The sequence below is a fragment of the Aulonocara stuartgranti genome, assembly GCF_965226115.1.
Source record: "Aulonocara stuartgranti genome assembly, chromosome: 14".
Classification (NCBI taxonomy): Eukaryota; Metazoa; Chordata; class Actinopteri; order Cichliformes; family Cichlidae; genus Aulonocara; species Aulonocara stuartgranti.
Window position 1 is genome coordinate 14,467,914 of NC_138950.1, and position 14,621 is coordinate 14,482,534.

Below are 14,621 nucleotides of genomic sequence, written 5' to 3' on the forward strand. Positions count from 1 at the left end.
CCAGCCTGGATGACGGGTGGGACTGCAGCCCACCCAGAGCCCTTGATGGATACAAAATAAAATATAGAAATAAAAATAATAATAAATTACTTGGTTCGACATGCAACAGAGAGAATGAATGTGACTGAAGATTGGATCTGAGATGAGGCAAAAAGAAGACCAGTCTAAAAAGTAGGTACAAACCTGTTCAGAGAAAAAGCAAATTTGTACGGATGAATTCTAAATTATCTGTTTGCTGAGTAAGATGATCCTAACTATTAAATTGGCTCAGTAGTAGTATAGTGATTTACACTGATAAAATGTTGTAATATACTGTTGTTATTATATAGTAAGAAAAAGATGATAATATTAATAAAAATATAATATTAATGACAATAAGTATCCTAGTCAGTATGATGTGAGATGGATAATTGATATGAAGTAGTCTGCATCAAGCTTAAGGTTTGCTCAAACTCAGTATAATGACATATGAGATGAAGAAAATAAAGGCAATATCTAAACCAATTAAGTGCATAGAGGCACTACTTAACCTGCTTGAAAACCTGTCATTTATCCTAGATAAATATTACTGAGATGTAGAGCACATTTATAATGACAACTAATAAGCCAAACCCTGTAGATGACAGCTAAAGCTACAAGATTGAGAAGCTGAATTAAATATGTGGACACTACTAAGCTAATGAGCGAGTTAAACATTTTTATTTATTTGTTTTTAGAACAGAAGCTGCATAAAGGACAGCACAGGGAGCTGTCTGTCAATGAATAGAAAACACACATACACAAATTGTTACATGTGAAATTATTTTTGGAAAGAATCAGAAGTGAGATGGTTTTGAATTAAGAAATCAGTGAAAAGATGCATGAATTACACCTGATTATAACATGCAGAGGCAATGAAGAAAGCAGCTTACACTCACTGAACATTAACATGCATAGGAAAAGTAATGAAGACCTGCTTACACTTATACACATAACATAAGTTGGTATTTCTGACCAGAGAGAGGGAAACGGGTAGTTTAAGTACTCAGGATAATAATGAAAATGTCTTAGTTGTGTTTCTTCAGGAGCAAAACAGACCTGGACAAGCAGAAAATGCATTAACCTTACAAGGACAAGCAAGAACACAAACATGTGCAATGAAGAACAGCTTGCTATTTGTATGAGTGATAGAATGTGAGCTCAGTTTTCCCTCACACTTCTGCTCTGTTTCAGTAGCAGCATTTTTCTTTTTGTGTCCTGACTCATATATGTTTTTTTGTGTTTTTTGTTTTATTTGATTATTTTATTTTGTTGGTTTGGAAACAAATTTGTGGCAATACTTCTGGATCACAGTGACACATAGTGATTAGGCATATGATTTACAAATGCCCAGTTTTAGAGCTGTAAACTGTGAGCAATTCAAAGTTTAAATATATATATATATATATATATATATATATATATGTATATATATATATATATATATATATATATATATATATTTTTTTTTAATCACTTTTATATTTAAATATATTTAAATGTTCATTTGCTATTTATCTAGGGATTGAGAGTAACGCAATTTCTATTCTCTGTATGTCCTGTACATGTGGCAGAATCGACAAATAAAGTTGACTTTGACTTTGACTTTGATATGTAGAGAGAGAGAGATGAAATAAGAAAACTTTAACTTCAAAGTTGAAATATGTAAGATGAGTGAAATGTGTGAATTCTTTGAGAAACAAGAAATTATTTAAGCATGCCTTAAGTGAAAATGTAATGTTGCATCTATAGAGAAGAAAAAGCGTGCAGTATTTTAACAATAGGCCTTTTAATAAAAACAACTGAAGCAACATGTAATACTCCGATTTTCCCAGTAAAAAAAAAAAAAAAAAAAGCAAACACGGGGAAATATCGGCTAGTACATGACCTTAGAGCAAAGAGGTCACGTACCTTGGCCACAGACTGACAGGACAAGGCAGACAGCTATTAGACAGCAGAAAACTAGCGGTGCAAAATGCTACAAAAAACCGCTCACAAAACAACAAATGATGAGTTATTTAGGTCTCTGCAATTTTTGCAGATGCTGGATACCTGCATATGCTCTGTTGGCTGGTCCATTGCAAAACTTAATTTATGGAAAAAATCAAGCACTGAAAGATAAAATAGAATGGACCCCAGAAGCAGAAAAAGCATTTAATGTTCTGAAACTTGCATTGCAGACGCGCACTGCTGTCTAAAGAAGCTAGAAGAGGAAACGAAACAGAGAAGTGATATTTACAGTTTACCACAGTACCACAGTCTACATTCGCAGACGTTTTGTAGATGGCTCTGCATCTAAAAACAGTTATAGAAGTAAAGCCCTAACTTCCTCTTTTTCGGCACAGAGTGCAGAACTAACGGCTATCATACGTGCATGCTGCGCAAAGGTCAAGATATATATATTCACACTGACAGTCAATATGCATTGCACACCACAAAAGGTAATTCAGAGGTTACTAAAGGCAATAACTTCGCAGGCCAAGCCGCAAAGAAGGCCGCACAGCAACCAATATGAACTTTAATGTCTGAAACTTCACAGCTAATACCACTTGATGTACTTAGAGATGAATAGGAAGCCGCTCCTATAGCGGAGCGAAAGAAATGGCTAAAGTGTGGAGCACGGCTACAAAATTGCTACACAAGACAGCAGCATTAGTGACAAATAGCTTAAAGCATTTGTCAAGGGGTGGAATGATGAGTATCCTCCCCAAACACTTCTATACTCAAAATTTTGAAGCTTCAGCACAAGAGTTTATCAGAACATGCATGATTTGCCAGAAACATAATGCACAGGGAAACCTCAGGCCTAAAAGAGGCTTTTCCCCAACACCACCGCACCCATTTCACACAATCCACATGGATTTTATTGAACTGAACGAATGTCAAACATCAAAATACGCTCTAGTAATTGTGGATGTGTTCTCAAAATGGCCAGAAATCTATCCAGTAAAAAGAGCAGATGTAATCTCAGTAGCAAAATGTTTATGCAACCATTTTATTCCTACTCTGATAAAATCAGACAAAGGCCTGAGTGTTTGGGCCTGGTGAAGATGTGGATGCGACTAACCCAGGGTTCGCAAAAGCTCACACCCTTTGAAATCGTTCATGGGAGGCAATTTCCGCTGCCTCTCACTAGTGAGCCTATTAATAAGTCTATAAGAGAAACCACCCTAGCAGAGTGGATGACTAAATTATTTGAGAATAAAGAGATTCTCTCCAGTGTTTTGCAGGTTGCAACCAGGTGATTGGATCCACCGAAGCCACTGCAAAAAAGTGAGTGACAACACAAGCATAGACGCCGGTTCCCCTGACTCCTAGGTGTTCCCTGGTGGACGAAAGGGCTGTTTGGGTATATCCCGCCCTTTTGTCTTCTCGCCAGTGGTCTACTCACCTGGAGCCCGGGTGTGCCTGGTCATCATGAAGAACCTTGTCCTCATAGTGGCTGGCATTGCGCTCCTAGTGAGCCTACTGATACTCACCTGGACAGACGAGGACCCACAGCACCACCTGCAGAAGAAATGGTCATATGACAACTTACACCTAAAGGATATGGACAAAGAGCACAACCACCCCTGACTGAACAATGCCTGGAACCGGTACGTCTACAACCGAGTACATACAGAAGACAACCACACTGGCTGCTACGTCTGTTCTCACCTCCCAACAACAGCAATGCAAGCCACCCTATATGGAAAATCACCCAGCCTTTCCGAAGCCCTATGTATATTCTACAAAGCCACCAGCGGAACATTTTCCCCCGAAGACATCTTCGCCTTCGAGCTTGAGTTAAAAAGACAAGTCACAAAAATCGACCTGCGACGGTGTAATGGAACACTGATCAACTTTAAACCTAATGAGGTAGTTTCTTGTGCGCCAGAGGTCTCAGACTGGAACTACAGCTGTGATGACCAATACTGGGTACACCTGAATGCGACCAATGACAAGGGAAAATCTTTCAACGTCAGGAGGGAACCAGGAATACAACATCCAATGTGTTTCACCTTCGCATACGGCAACAGAAAGCTGGGGATGAACCAGAACTGCTCCCAGACTTTCCGGATGCCGCAGGACAGAAAGGCACGGATAAGCCTCCTGAATGGCACATATTGGGTGCAGGGTACAGCTTGGGCATGTGGCTCAAAGACATACTTCACCATCTCACCCAACAGCACCGGACTCTGCGCCCCAATTTTAGTGTCAGACCACACATTCAGAATATTCCATCAGGACCAACCAAGACGCAAGAGGAGCACTGATGACGTGCAACCTCATGATCCAATCTGGGGCAGTGATGTGCCAGCGGAGTTCAAGTTGTGGACCACCGGACAGAAAGTCCTGCACTCACTTTTCCCATGGATCGGGAATGGAAAAAACATGCTAAGAATCGAGACTCTTGACTACCGATTTGGACTTTTCCTGAACAGCTCAACATGGATAAAACAAGGCTCAGAATGAGGAAATCGACGCGATCAGAATAGTGGTCATGCAACACAGAGTCGCCCTGGACATGATTCTCGCTGAGAGAGGGGGTCTCTGTGTCTTATTCAACACCACTTGCTGCACCTATATTCCAGATAACGTGCATTCCTTGACCATGACCACCGCCCTGGAGAAGTTACGACAACTGAGTAATGCACAGCAACAAGACTATGTCATGAACACAGAGGACTGGCTGACCTGGCTACTGAGCGGCGGCTGGACGACCCTCGTGATCAAAGGACTTGTCTTGATAGGAGTTCTTCTTTTATTGCTTTGCATGTTCTCTACATGCATTCTACCCTGTATCAGATCAATGATTGGCAAGATGGTACAGGCCACAGTAATCACCTATGTTGGACTGCCACAAGAAGATGAACCGGACGAAGAAGATTTAGTATAGGAATACACACACTCACACATACTGAATGATGCTACAATTGAAAGTGTTGAAAGCAAGTGATTGTTGGCTGATAATAAAGTATGATTAAGTGGTGAAATATTTTAACATCAGGAGGGAATGTTAAGGAATTTTTATTGTTTTATTTGATTATGCTTCAAAAGTTATGTTACACATATTTCACCAGACACAGTTTTCTGTTGAAACAGGAAGCTGTCCCTGCGACACTGACAAGAGACCAGTCCAGAAATACATATCCGCAGAAGTTGACTTGCATTATATTATTCTTAGAAATTGACTTGCAACACACATACTTTGTGACACACACACATACAGCTTACACACACAGCTTTCACACAGACAGCATCAGGACCTGCGTAACAGGAAATGTGATTATATTTGCATATTGACGATGTAACCTATAAAAATAAACGAATACTGCAGTTCGGGGTGATTGCTCTCTGAGTAGTTCACCCGTGCAGCACGTTAACTATCTCAAGTGTCTCATTGTTGTTTATTCACCTGACTGTTTGTTAACTGTAAATCTCTGACAGTCTTAAAGGGTTAAAGGATTGATGATTATGGTTTTTACTGAGTGCTTCATTTTGTTCTTAATAAATTACACAATGTATATAAGTAAAGACTGTCAACTTTAGTAATATTTCATTCATCAACATTCATTTGTTCATTCAAGGGTTCTCTTAATTTTCTGAGTAGTTTATTTGTATTCAAGATAAACATGAAGACTTTTAAGATGATTTAAGAAGATTTTAAGTGAAAATGCTCAGTGTGTACAATAAAAAAATACTCACTGAACCTAAGGAGCTTGGAAAGAAAAGCGGCTTCTCGGATGAGAGATGAAACGTCTTCAAGCAACTTAATAAAGTCCAGACACCTTTCTTTCCAAGCTCCTTAAACTACGATGACCTGGATGACTGAGAACCTTCACAGACATACCCACTAAATTACACCTCTTCCAAATCTCTATTTGTTGGCAGAAACTTCTGAAGCCTTTCCCATTTCTATTATACTGTAAAGCTACTTTTCTAACCTGTGAGGAAAAATGTTTATGACTAAGTGCCACGACCCATTATAGCTTTTTTCGTGTTCAGTTCTGGTCTCAACAGGATTATGTAACATTTAGGTCCAAACAGTGTGATCAAGAGTCCAAAACTTGAGGCCAGGATAGCAAATACCTCCACTGCATCTGCATAATTTCCTGGTGAGCTGATATAGACAGGAACAAAGGCCACCCACACAGCACAGAAGATCAGCATGCTGAATGTGATGAGCTTGGCCTCATTAAAACTGTCAGGGAGATTCCTTACCAGGAATGCAATTAAAAAACTGAGGAAAGCCAGTATACCAATATAACCCAATAACACTGCAAAACCCACAGTGGACCCAAATGCACACTCATAAACAATCTTATCATTTTGGTATTGGGTGTTTTTATGTGGAGTTGGAGAGGAAGAAACAAGCCAGGTAGTGCAAATGGCTGCCTGAATAGATGTAAGAAATAGAACTGTTCCTCTCTGCTGCATTGCACCAAACCACTTCAGACTGGTTCCCCCTCCTGGCTTGGAGGCTTTGAACACAGCCAGAACAACCATGGTTTTTACCAGGATGCATGAGACACACAGCACAAAGCTGATGCCAAATGCTGCATGCCTGAGTTGGCATGTCCACAGTCTGGGTCGTCCAATGAACAGCAGTGAACAAAGAAAGCACAACTTGAGTGACAGCAGTACCTGGAAACTAAGTTCTGAATTATTGGCACGTATTATAGGTGTTCTGTGATGGTAGATAAAGATCCCTAGAACAACAGCACATATACATGTGCCCAGCAGTGAGGTAGCTGTCAGACAAATACCCAGAGGCTCATGGTAGGACAGAAACTCTGTCTTCTTGGGAACGCAGTGGTCACGCTGGGGGTTTGACCAAAAATCCTCTGGACAACTGGTGCACTCCAAGGAGTCTGGCAAAAGGAGAAAGATCAAGAAAGCGGAAGATGGTGAAATGCATACTATTTTTAATATGAATGAAAATAAATATATCGTGCTGAAAACAAAACAAAACACCTTACTGGTCTCATTAGTGACTTTTCCCTCAGAACAAGGGATGCAGTCGAAACAGCATTTGGGTTCCCCCTTCTTTCTCACCATGTGGGTACCAGAAAGACAGCTTTCACTGCATACTGATCGAGGTGGCTATTGGATGAAATCAAATATTACATATAAATATACTGTACAACTGACAAAATATAAAAATCAGAAAAACACATAACCTTTTTTGAAATAAAGTTCCAGAAAATCTTGTCTTCATCAAGTATGAGTTCTTCCCCGTATAAAGCTGAACTCTTAACCTCACCCACATTCTGAACTTCAGTGCTTCCATCAGGGAGCCACAACCAGTTCATCACATCATAAATTGGCACCACATCACCATTTTCGTCAAATGACACTTGATCCCCAAATGGAGTGGTGAAATTTACCCTTTCCAAGTAATAAAGAAGCTGTTAAAAAGGGATTCATAAGAAATAAATTATTTTTAACAATCCAAACAGTGGCACCCTCTATTTGATAGCGAAATGGAATATTATACCTATTATACCTATACATATAAACGTAATAAAATCAAATTGTATATTAAAGAGGGCTCCTTAATATGCAATATCTTTAACAATTTCAAGAACTCTAATGATACATTACATGCATACTCGTTAAAGTGCTCTGATCTAAATATATTAAACATTTCTTTTACTCAGAAATATTGAAAACTCATTTAGCTGACTTCAGCTTTTTCATAATTAATTTAATCACCCTGCTTTCAGTCATACAGGGTGAATTTTGTTCTGAAAGTAATTACAGATCAAATAATTTACTCATAGATTGATATCTAATTAACATAGTGTGTAAATTCATATCACACCTGCCATGGCTGCAGTGATTGCAAAGTGGCACAGCTTTGCCTACTGAAAGGCCCTCTTCCTGGGTTGCACTGCAGCATGTCATCAAGGGAATATGCCAGGGCATAAACAGCTTTATACACATTATACTCAGGCCGGAGGTTGGAAATGTCCAAGATCTCAGTGTTCACATTTTCTAGATCTTCCTGTCCAGTGCATAGTGCACCTCCACCTTCCAGCCAGCCTGCTGGAGCTGGTGCAAATCTGCACTGAAATGTAAATTCCCAAAACTGATTCACCTGAAATATATTGTTGACAACTGTTTTTTCTTTTCCATTTAAAAAAACATGGCATAATGAAATTCTTGTCAACATCACGGTAACATTTCAACTCCCACCATGCTATTTCCATTGTTATTGTTGTGATGTAGGTCAGGACGTATTTGTAATAGGAATTCCCTGAGCCCTGGTATTTCTCCTCGACGAATAGCAATGCCCAGTGTACCACCCAGGTATGGCATGAACTGAGGTGTTTGGAGCACACCAGCTGTTGCTGTCCAGCCTTCACTGGCCATCCACTGTAGACTTGTTACATTCTCCTTTACTACCTGTGCATTATATTTTACCAAATGCAAAAAGTGATGTAACTATCCCCTACTTTTGTGACATTAACATCCAACTTAGGTATTTGCTATAAATTGTTATATGTTATAAATTGTTTCTTTACGTTTCTGTAGTCATTCATTTAAAGACATAATACATCTTTTACACAGTGTATAGATACAGATCTTTATAACAAGAAATAATCAAGTTTTCTTTTAAACTTCACCTCTTCCATAAGGTTTATCATGTGACTCTCATGTACAAAGGCAATGACCACACGAGCTGTTGATTTTTTCATCACATTCACAATCCTCCTGAGTTCATCTGTGTCTTTGTCCCAAGGTAAAACTTCAATGTAGTCTAGGCACCCTTCACCAGACAAACTTAGCTCGAATTGTAAGGATCTGGCAGCGTGGCGTCCATAATCATCATCACTGATAAGCAGACCTGCCCAAGTCCAGCCAAAATGTTTTAGAATTTTAATTATAGCACGTACCTAAGTGAAAGCAACATGAGAAACATGAGAAAACATGAGAGCATAGATAATAAGAAAAATTTTAGTGGATTAGCTGCTCATCATCTACTGGCAATTGTAATAATTCTGCTGATTGATTTTCACCTGGAAAGCATCACTTGGAATCGTCCTAAAGAAGGATGGATATTTTCGATGGTCACTCAAACAAGAACATGTGGCAAAATAACTCACCTGTGAAAGATACAGACAATATATTTTAGAAATATTCAAAGTCTTTACTGCCTCCTTTAAACTGGGTATTGCGTACATTGGTCTTGTCATTAAATTTACAATTAAATCAATAACTGTCACTCAAACAGGAAAATGTGGCAAAATAACTCACGTGTGAAAAACAAAGACTGTATATTGTACATTGTTCTTGTCATTAAATTTACAATTAAGTCAGTATATACAAACACTGAAAAATATCTAAAGTCATACAACAATAATATGGTATAGTTAAACTGATAACTTACTATCGGTACTCGGTATAAACCTAAGACACTGGAGATGGCAATAGAAGGTGTAGAGGAAGAATCACCCACAATCCCTAGAACAGGAGGATTTCCAGTACATGTACCATTTGATACAATCTGCTCCTCTTGACCGCCGGCTAATGATAATGCTGCACGGAATCCAATTCCAAGTTCAACACAGTTGTCATAAAGAGTGTATCCCAGAGTCACATTAGGTAACAGATTGGCATTTCTGTTGATTTCATCAATAGCAAATGCCATGGTTTGTGCCTGCCTAAATCCTTGTACATAGAAACTAACAAAATAAATTTAAATTAAAAAATATATCAGGAAAAATGTTGCAAAATGACTTATACAAAAAATTAAGAAACCTGAATAATAATTTATGAGATATTTTATTTGAAAAATCAAGAAGATTCCCCATTCAATATACATGACTTATTTATGTATGCACTAATGCATAAAATGTATGCATTAGTATGCATTTTATGCATGCATACACGCATAAAATGTATGCATTTTATGCATTAACCCACATATTGGCATTAAGTTGTTCTGGGGTTTTTTTGTGCTGTTTTCCTGTCATACTTACCCATGGCAAGTAGGCTGTTGTGGCTCTGAGGTAAAAGATGGATGAGGAACACTTGAGAAAAAGTGGACTGGAAACAGTCCACCCAGAATGATATCTCCAACCTTGTTCATTCCATTTAGATGAAATTGTCCCTGCAGCTGACACGAGGAGGGAAACAAAGAAGAGGATACAGTATGAGTGAAGTAGGAATACAATAAAATGACCAGGACTAAATTGGTTTGTAAAAATGAACACATGACAGCTTTCTGGTTTTTTGAGCCTAGTTGTGGCATTTTATTACTTTCCCATTCCCTTTTAATAGCATGCTGTGTTGACTATTCTTTTATAACGCCCATCAGGGAAAAAGATGAAGAAAGGGGTGGGCCTCAAATACATTTGGTCATATACTGTTGTTGTATCCAGGTAGGCTTAGGTAACACCGTGAGCATGTTGTGTGTGTGGAATGTTTTGTAGCACACACAAAACAAAAGAAACAGGTTTTTTTGTGCTCAAGACTAAGACACCAGATATTCTCATTCAAGCGCCTTCCCCCAGGCCTGGCTCCAGAGTGGGGCCCAGGCAGGGTAGACTGATCCCTTGATTCCTATCATAGGGGTCAACTGAATCAGTCTTAATCTGGCATCTCACCCAGGGCTAGGTTGCCTTGGGAAACCCTACCAGTAGGCAATAAAATAGCATAGCCCCTGAGTTCACAGGATCATACAAATCCCTCCATTGCAGCAAGCCGGTGATTTGCGGAGGGTTTTAGTTTTTATTTATAAATTTTTTTGAATGACACACTAAGTAAACTTCACTGTGCAAAGGTATTTGTTTCTATTTCCTGAGCCCATCTGATGGATGAGTTAGACCAGGGGTGTTAAGCGTAAGACTTGGTGGCCATAATCAACCTGGCAAAGATTCCAATCAGCCCACTGGTCAGGGTTGGAAAATATGTCGTCCATAAATGTATACATTTGTGGACTTTTAAAAGAATTTTTTTTGGTTTTACAGCTTTTCCTACTCCCCGGAAGCCATCCATACTATACCAAATTAATTAAGTAATAGATAGGTTTCTATAGGTTCCTGTTTGTATCTCTCTGATATAGAAATTTTGATTTAAAAAGACATCAATAAAGAAAACTGTTATGTGTCAAAAATACAGGACACTCTGGGCGTTAAGCTACCAGAACCTTCTCTGTAATTTTACACATTTATCAATGTAAAATGATTTTCACATCCCTGAGTTAGAGGCTAACAAGGCATGACAGGTGGGTGGTAAACAAGCAAGCAGTTAAGTTACATAGCACTTTCAGACAACTCCCAGCCGAAAACAAAGTGCTGTACACTTGACATGACAAAAAATATGATACAATAACAAATTAAAAATACATAAATAAATAATATTAATTAAAATTAAATTAAAACAATAAAATCAAATTTTTTAATTAAATTTAAGCAGTAAAGTGAAGTGCCAATTGTCCGCTCTGCCACCCTCACCACCCGCTGCAGTTTCCTCGTCCTCCATAGTACAGCAGTTAAACCAGAGTGTGCGGCAGTAGGTCAGTTCTCCCACTTAGAAATCATGGAGGGGTCTGAAATTCACATTGTAGGTGCATTGCCACTGTGAGAGACAGCATTTAAAAAACAATTCAGGAAATCTCATTGTGTGAATCTCCTGATGAAGACAGAAGACAGACAGAACAACACCGTGGACGAAGAAGAATTAACAGCAGGCAAAAAAGACAGTGCAACTGATGTAAAATACTGAAGGGTCAAGCAGCATGTATGAATACTATTGTGGATGGAACATGCACTTCAACAGTGACAAGAGTGTGAACGCACTGGACAGCACTGGACACTGAGTTTCATATTTGCCATGCTGGGAGTTAACCTCAAAGAAAAGACTGAAAAGATCAAGAGAGAAGGAATGGAGAGAAGAAACAGCTGATTTTGGCCTGTGTTTGATTTGGGAGGCCACACAGGAAACTGTGAGAACAGGGACGAGGACCAGTGAGAGGTGAACCTAGACGTAATACAGTGAAAGCATATGGGAAATTGGATTGAAGATTGAGACTGAACTCATGGAGGTTTAGAAATGTCCACAGCATAACAACAGAAAGGTAAAAAAAAGAGAGAGAGAGAGAGATAAAGAAATAAATAAACTAACAGTTGCATGAATGAATAGAAAAGACACATATACAAATTGTCACATGTAAAATTATTTTTGGAGAGAATCAGAAGTGAGACAGTTTGAATCCACAGCTCAGCACAAAGATGCATGAATTAAATCTGATTATAAAACAAATATGCAATGAAGATCAGCTTACACTCAATATTAATCTGAATACAAATACATACACGCAATAAAGAGACATGCTTACATTCATGAATGTGAATACATGACTTAAATGCTAAATGGTGTAGATTTAACACACTTAAAGCTTGAAGTTCAGAAATAACTCAGGGAAGTTCCATGATAATACAGTCACTTTTGTGAAAAAGGAAAAAAGGATAAACCAGTGATTAAAAGCTTAAATTAGTTTTTATAATAGTGCCGATTGACCAAAAGAAGTGATTACTGTAGAAAGTAAAAATAATTCAATAATGTGGTAATGTTTAAACCCTTTAAAGCCGGTCGGAGCGGGCACGCTCCGTTTTGCGTAACTATTTTTAAATCCCGGTAGCACTGCTAAAAATTGGTGTATTTCAAAAATAAAACTATGAAGACACTTAAAATAAATTTCCTGTGGTGGGAAACTATTTTGTGCAACTTTTTTGTACTTACAGTTTTGAGGGATAAGCCTCTTAAATTTCTCTAACAAGAAATATATGTTAAAAAAACAAAAACGATTTTCAATTTTTTTGTAGTTTATTGCACTTTTTTGCAATGTATGTAATTACTATGCACTTAATGCAGATATATTATTAAATTTTGGGCTATAATGGTTGTATTGATGTATATCAACTTGAAATGCTCCCAAAAATGGCACTGCAACATGTAAAAATATAATATAAGCTCTGGCGGACTTGGTTCTATGGTAGGTCTTAAAGGGTTAAATATGCATTTCTCTTGTCAAGGCAACTTTTTCTGAGATGAGTCAGTATGCAAATTAGCTGAATCAGTGGTGACAAAGAAGCTTCCTGTCTGGCAGTGTGTCTGAGGCTTCCACTGAAGGAAACATAGCTGTGACTGAGAAGAATTGCTTGGTAAAATATATAATGGTAAAATACAGGATAAGTAAATAAAGTGGTCAGGTCTGTCCAGTAGTCCAGATTTGGAATAGAAATCTAGAATTTAGTGATAATAGATCGTTATAAAGTGTTTAGAAAGTGCGTAATGGGAATATTAAGGTTGTGCAAAACTGTGTGGCTTTTAACAAGATTTTCTGTGTATTTAGCAGGTGAAATTATGTCAGTTGACCTCAGACTGTGAGGACGCTGGAGCACCTGAGGCCAACCACTGAAATATGATGTGGGGAAAATGAACAGAGGGAGTGATTTTTAAGTCTGATTTCAGACCATGTATTACTTAAGCCAAGAGTAGGGCAAAACTTTTGTGGCCCACAAAGTTCTAATTCCCACAACATATTGTTAGATTAGCAAGCAAAACTTTTCTGGGATTAAGATTTTTGGGGTTGTTATTTTAGTGATGGGTTAATTCTGTCAGTTAGGTTTGGGTTGTTTTCTTATTTTAATAGAGGGAGTTTTACTAGTCATGGACATGTCTGTAACTGGGCCCATTATTTTTGTAACAGTGCACTTAGAGAAAACCTGTCAGGTGACGATGTTTTGTGCTTAGATGAGCTAATAATCAGCTCTCTTTTTCTGATTTTTGTTCTAAGCAGGCCTGCAAGATTGAATTAACAGCGCTGTAAAATTTTCAGGAGAACAAATATAAGGTGAGCTTTTCCAGATTATAATGGGCTGAGGAAAAGCCTAACTGTGGGAACCGATCACCGTTTGAGTTCCCGTCCAAAAGGATTGTAGCAAGTCAATCCAGTTAAAACATAATAAATAACTATTTTTCTAAAAACAAAAACAAAACAAAACAAAACAAAATTAATGAGCTCATGTTGCTGAGGGTGGAGAATCTGATTATTTGCACGGGAGTCTCCACTATCAGCAATATCTTGTGTGGATGTGTGTGAGTGTATGTGTGACTGAATTGTGATGGACTGACGAAGTGGACTGAAGTTTTGAGTAAAGGTTGACAAACAGTTCACCACGCCGGTAAGAGAAGGGTGAATGCTTTGTTTTGCTATGTTTTGCTTTGCCATGAGCAGGAGGAGAAGAGAGACCAGAGGAGAAGAGAGACCAGAGGGGAAGAGTGTAGTTTCACATGAGTGTGGAGCTGGAGACTTAACCCTGGGGTTGCTAATTTTGGGTTGCTGATGTTTGCTTTAAGAAAATTCTGTTTTATTGACTGGATTTAGATTATGGTATTACATTATGTTGTTGGGAAAATGCCAAATGCTAAAGGTGGCCCAAAGCGGCTCCTCCACTGCTTCCCCACTGTCAGGTTACACCGGCGGGGGTGGCGGCGGCGATGCTGACCAGGCTTGAAGCAGTATCGCCAGGTTTGCCATTCTCTCCAGGTGACGCTCGGTCTGGACCCGCAGCTCTTCCCGCTGGCGGCACACCTCCGTGGGCCGCCAT

General features: G+C 38.7%; 1 protein-coding gene across 1 annotated transcript; it reads right to left on the minus strand.

Moving 5' to 3' along the window:
• Window positions 1-5,967: 5,967 nt before the first annotated feature.
• LOC309686987 (extracellular calcium-sensing receptor-like) lies at window positions 5,968-14,621 on the minus strand (the record flags this gene model as incomplete). The annotated part of the gene is made up of 10 exons (XM_082501655.1): window positions 5,968-6,872; window positions 6,981-7,104; window positions 7,182-7,409; window positions 7,826-8,101; window positions 8,200-8,409; window positions 8,631-8,900; window positions 9,024-9,110; window positions 9,395-9,689; window positions 9,987-10,123; window positions 14,490-14,621. The coding sequence occupies 10 exons, from the start codon at window positions 14,619-14,621 to the stop codon at window positions 5,968-5,970; spliced, it is 2,664 nt and encodes an 887-aa protein (XP_082357781.1).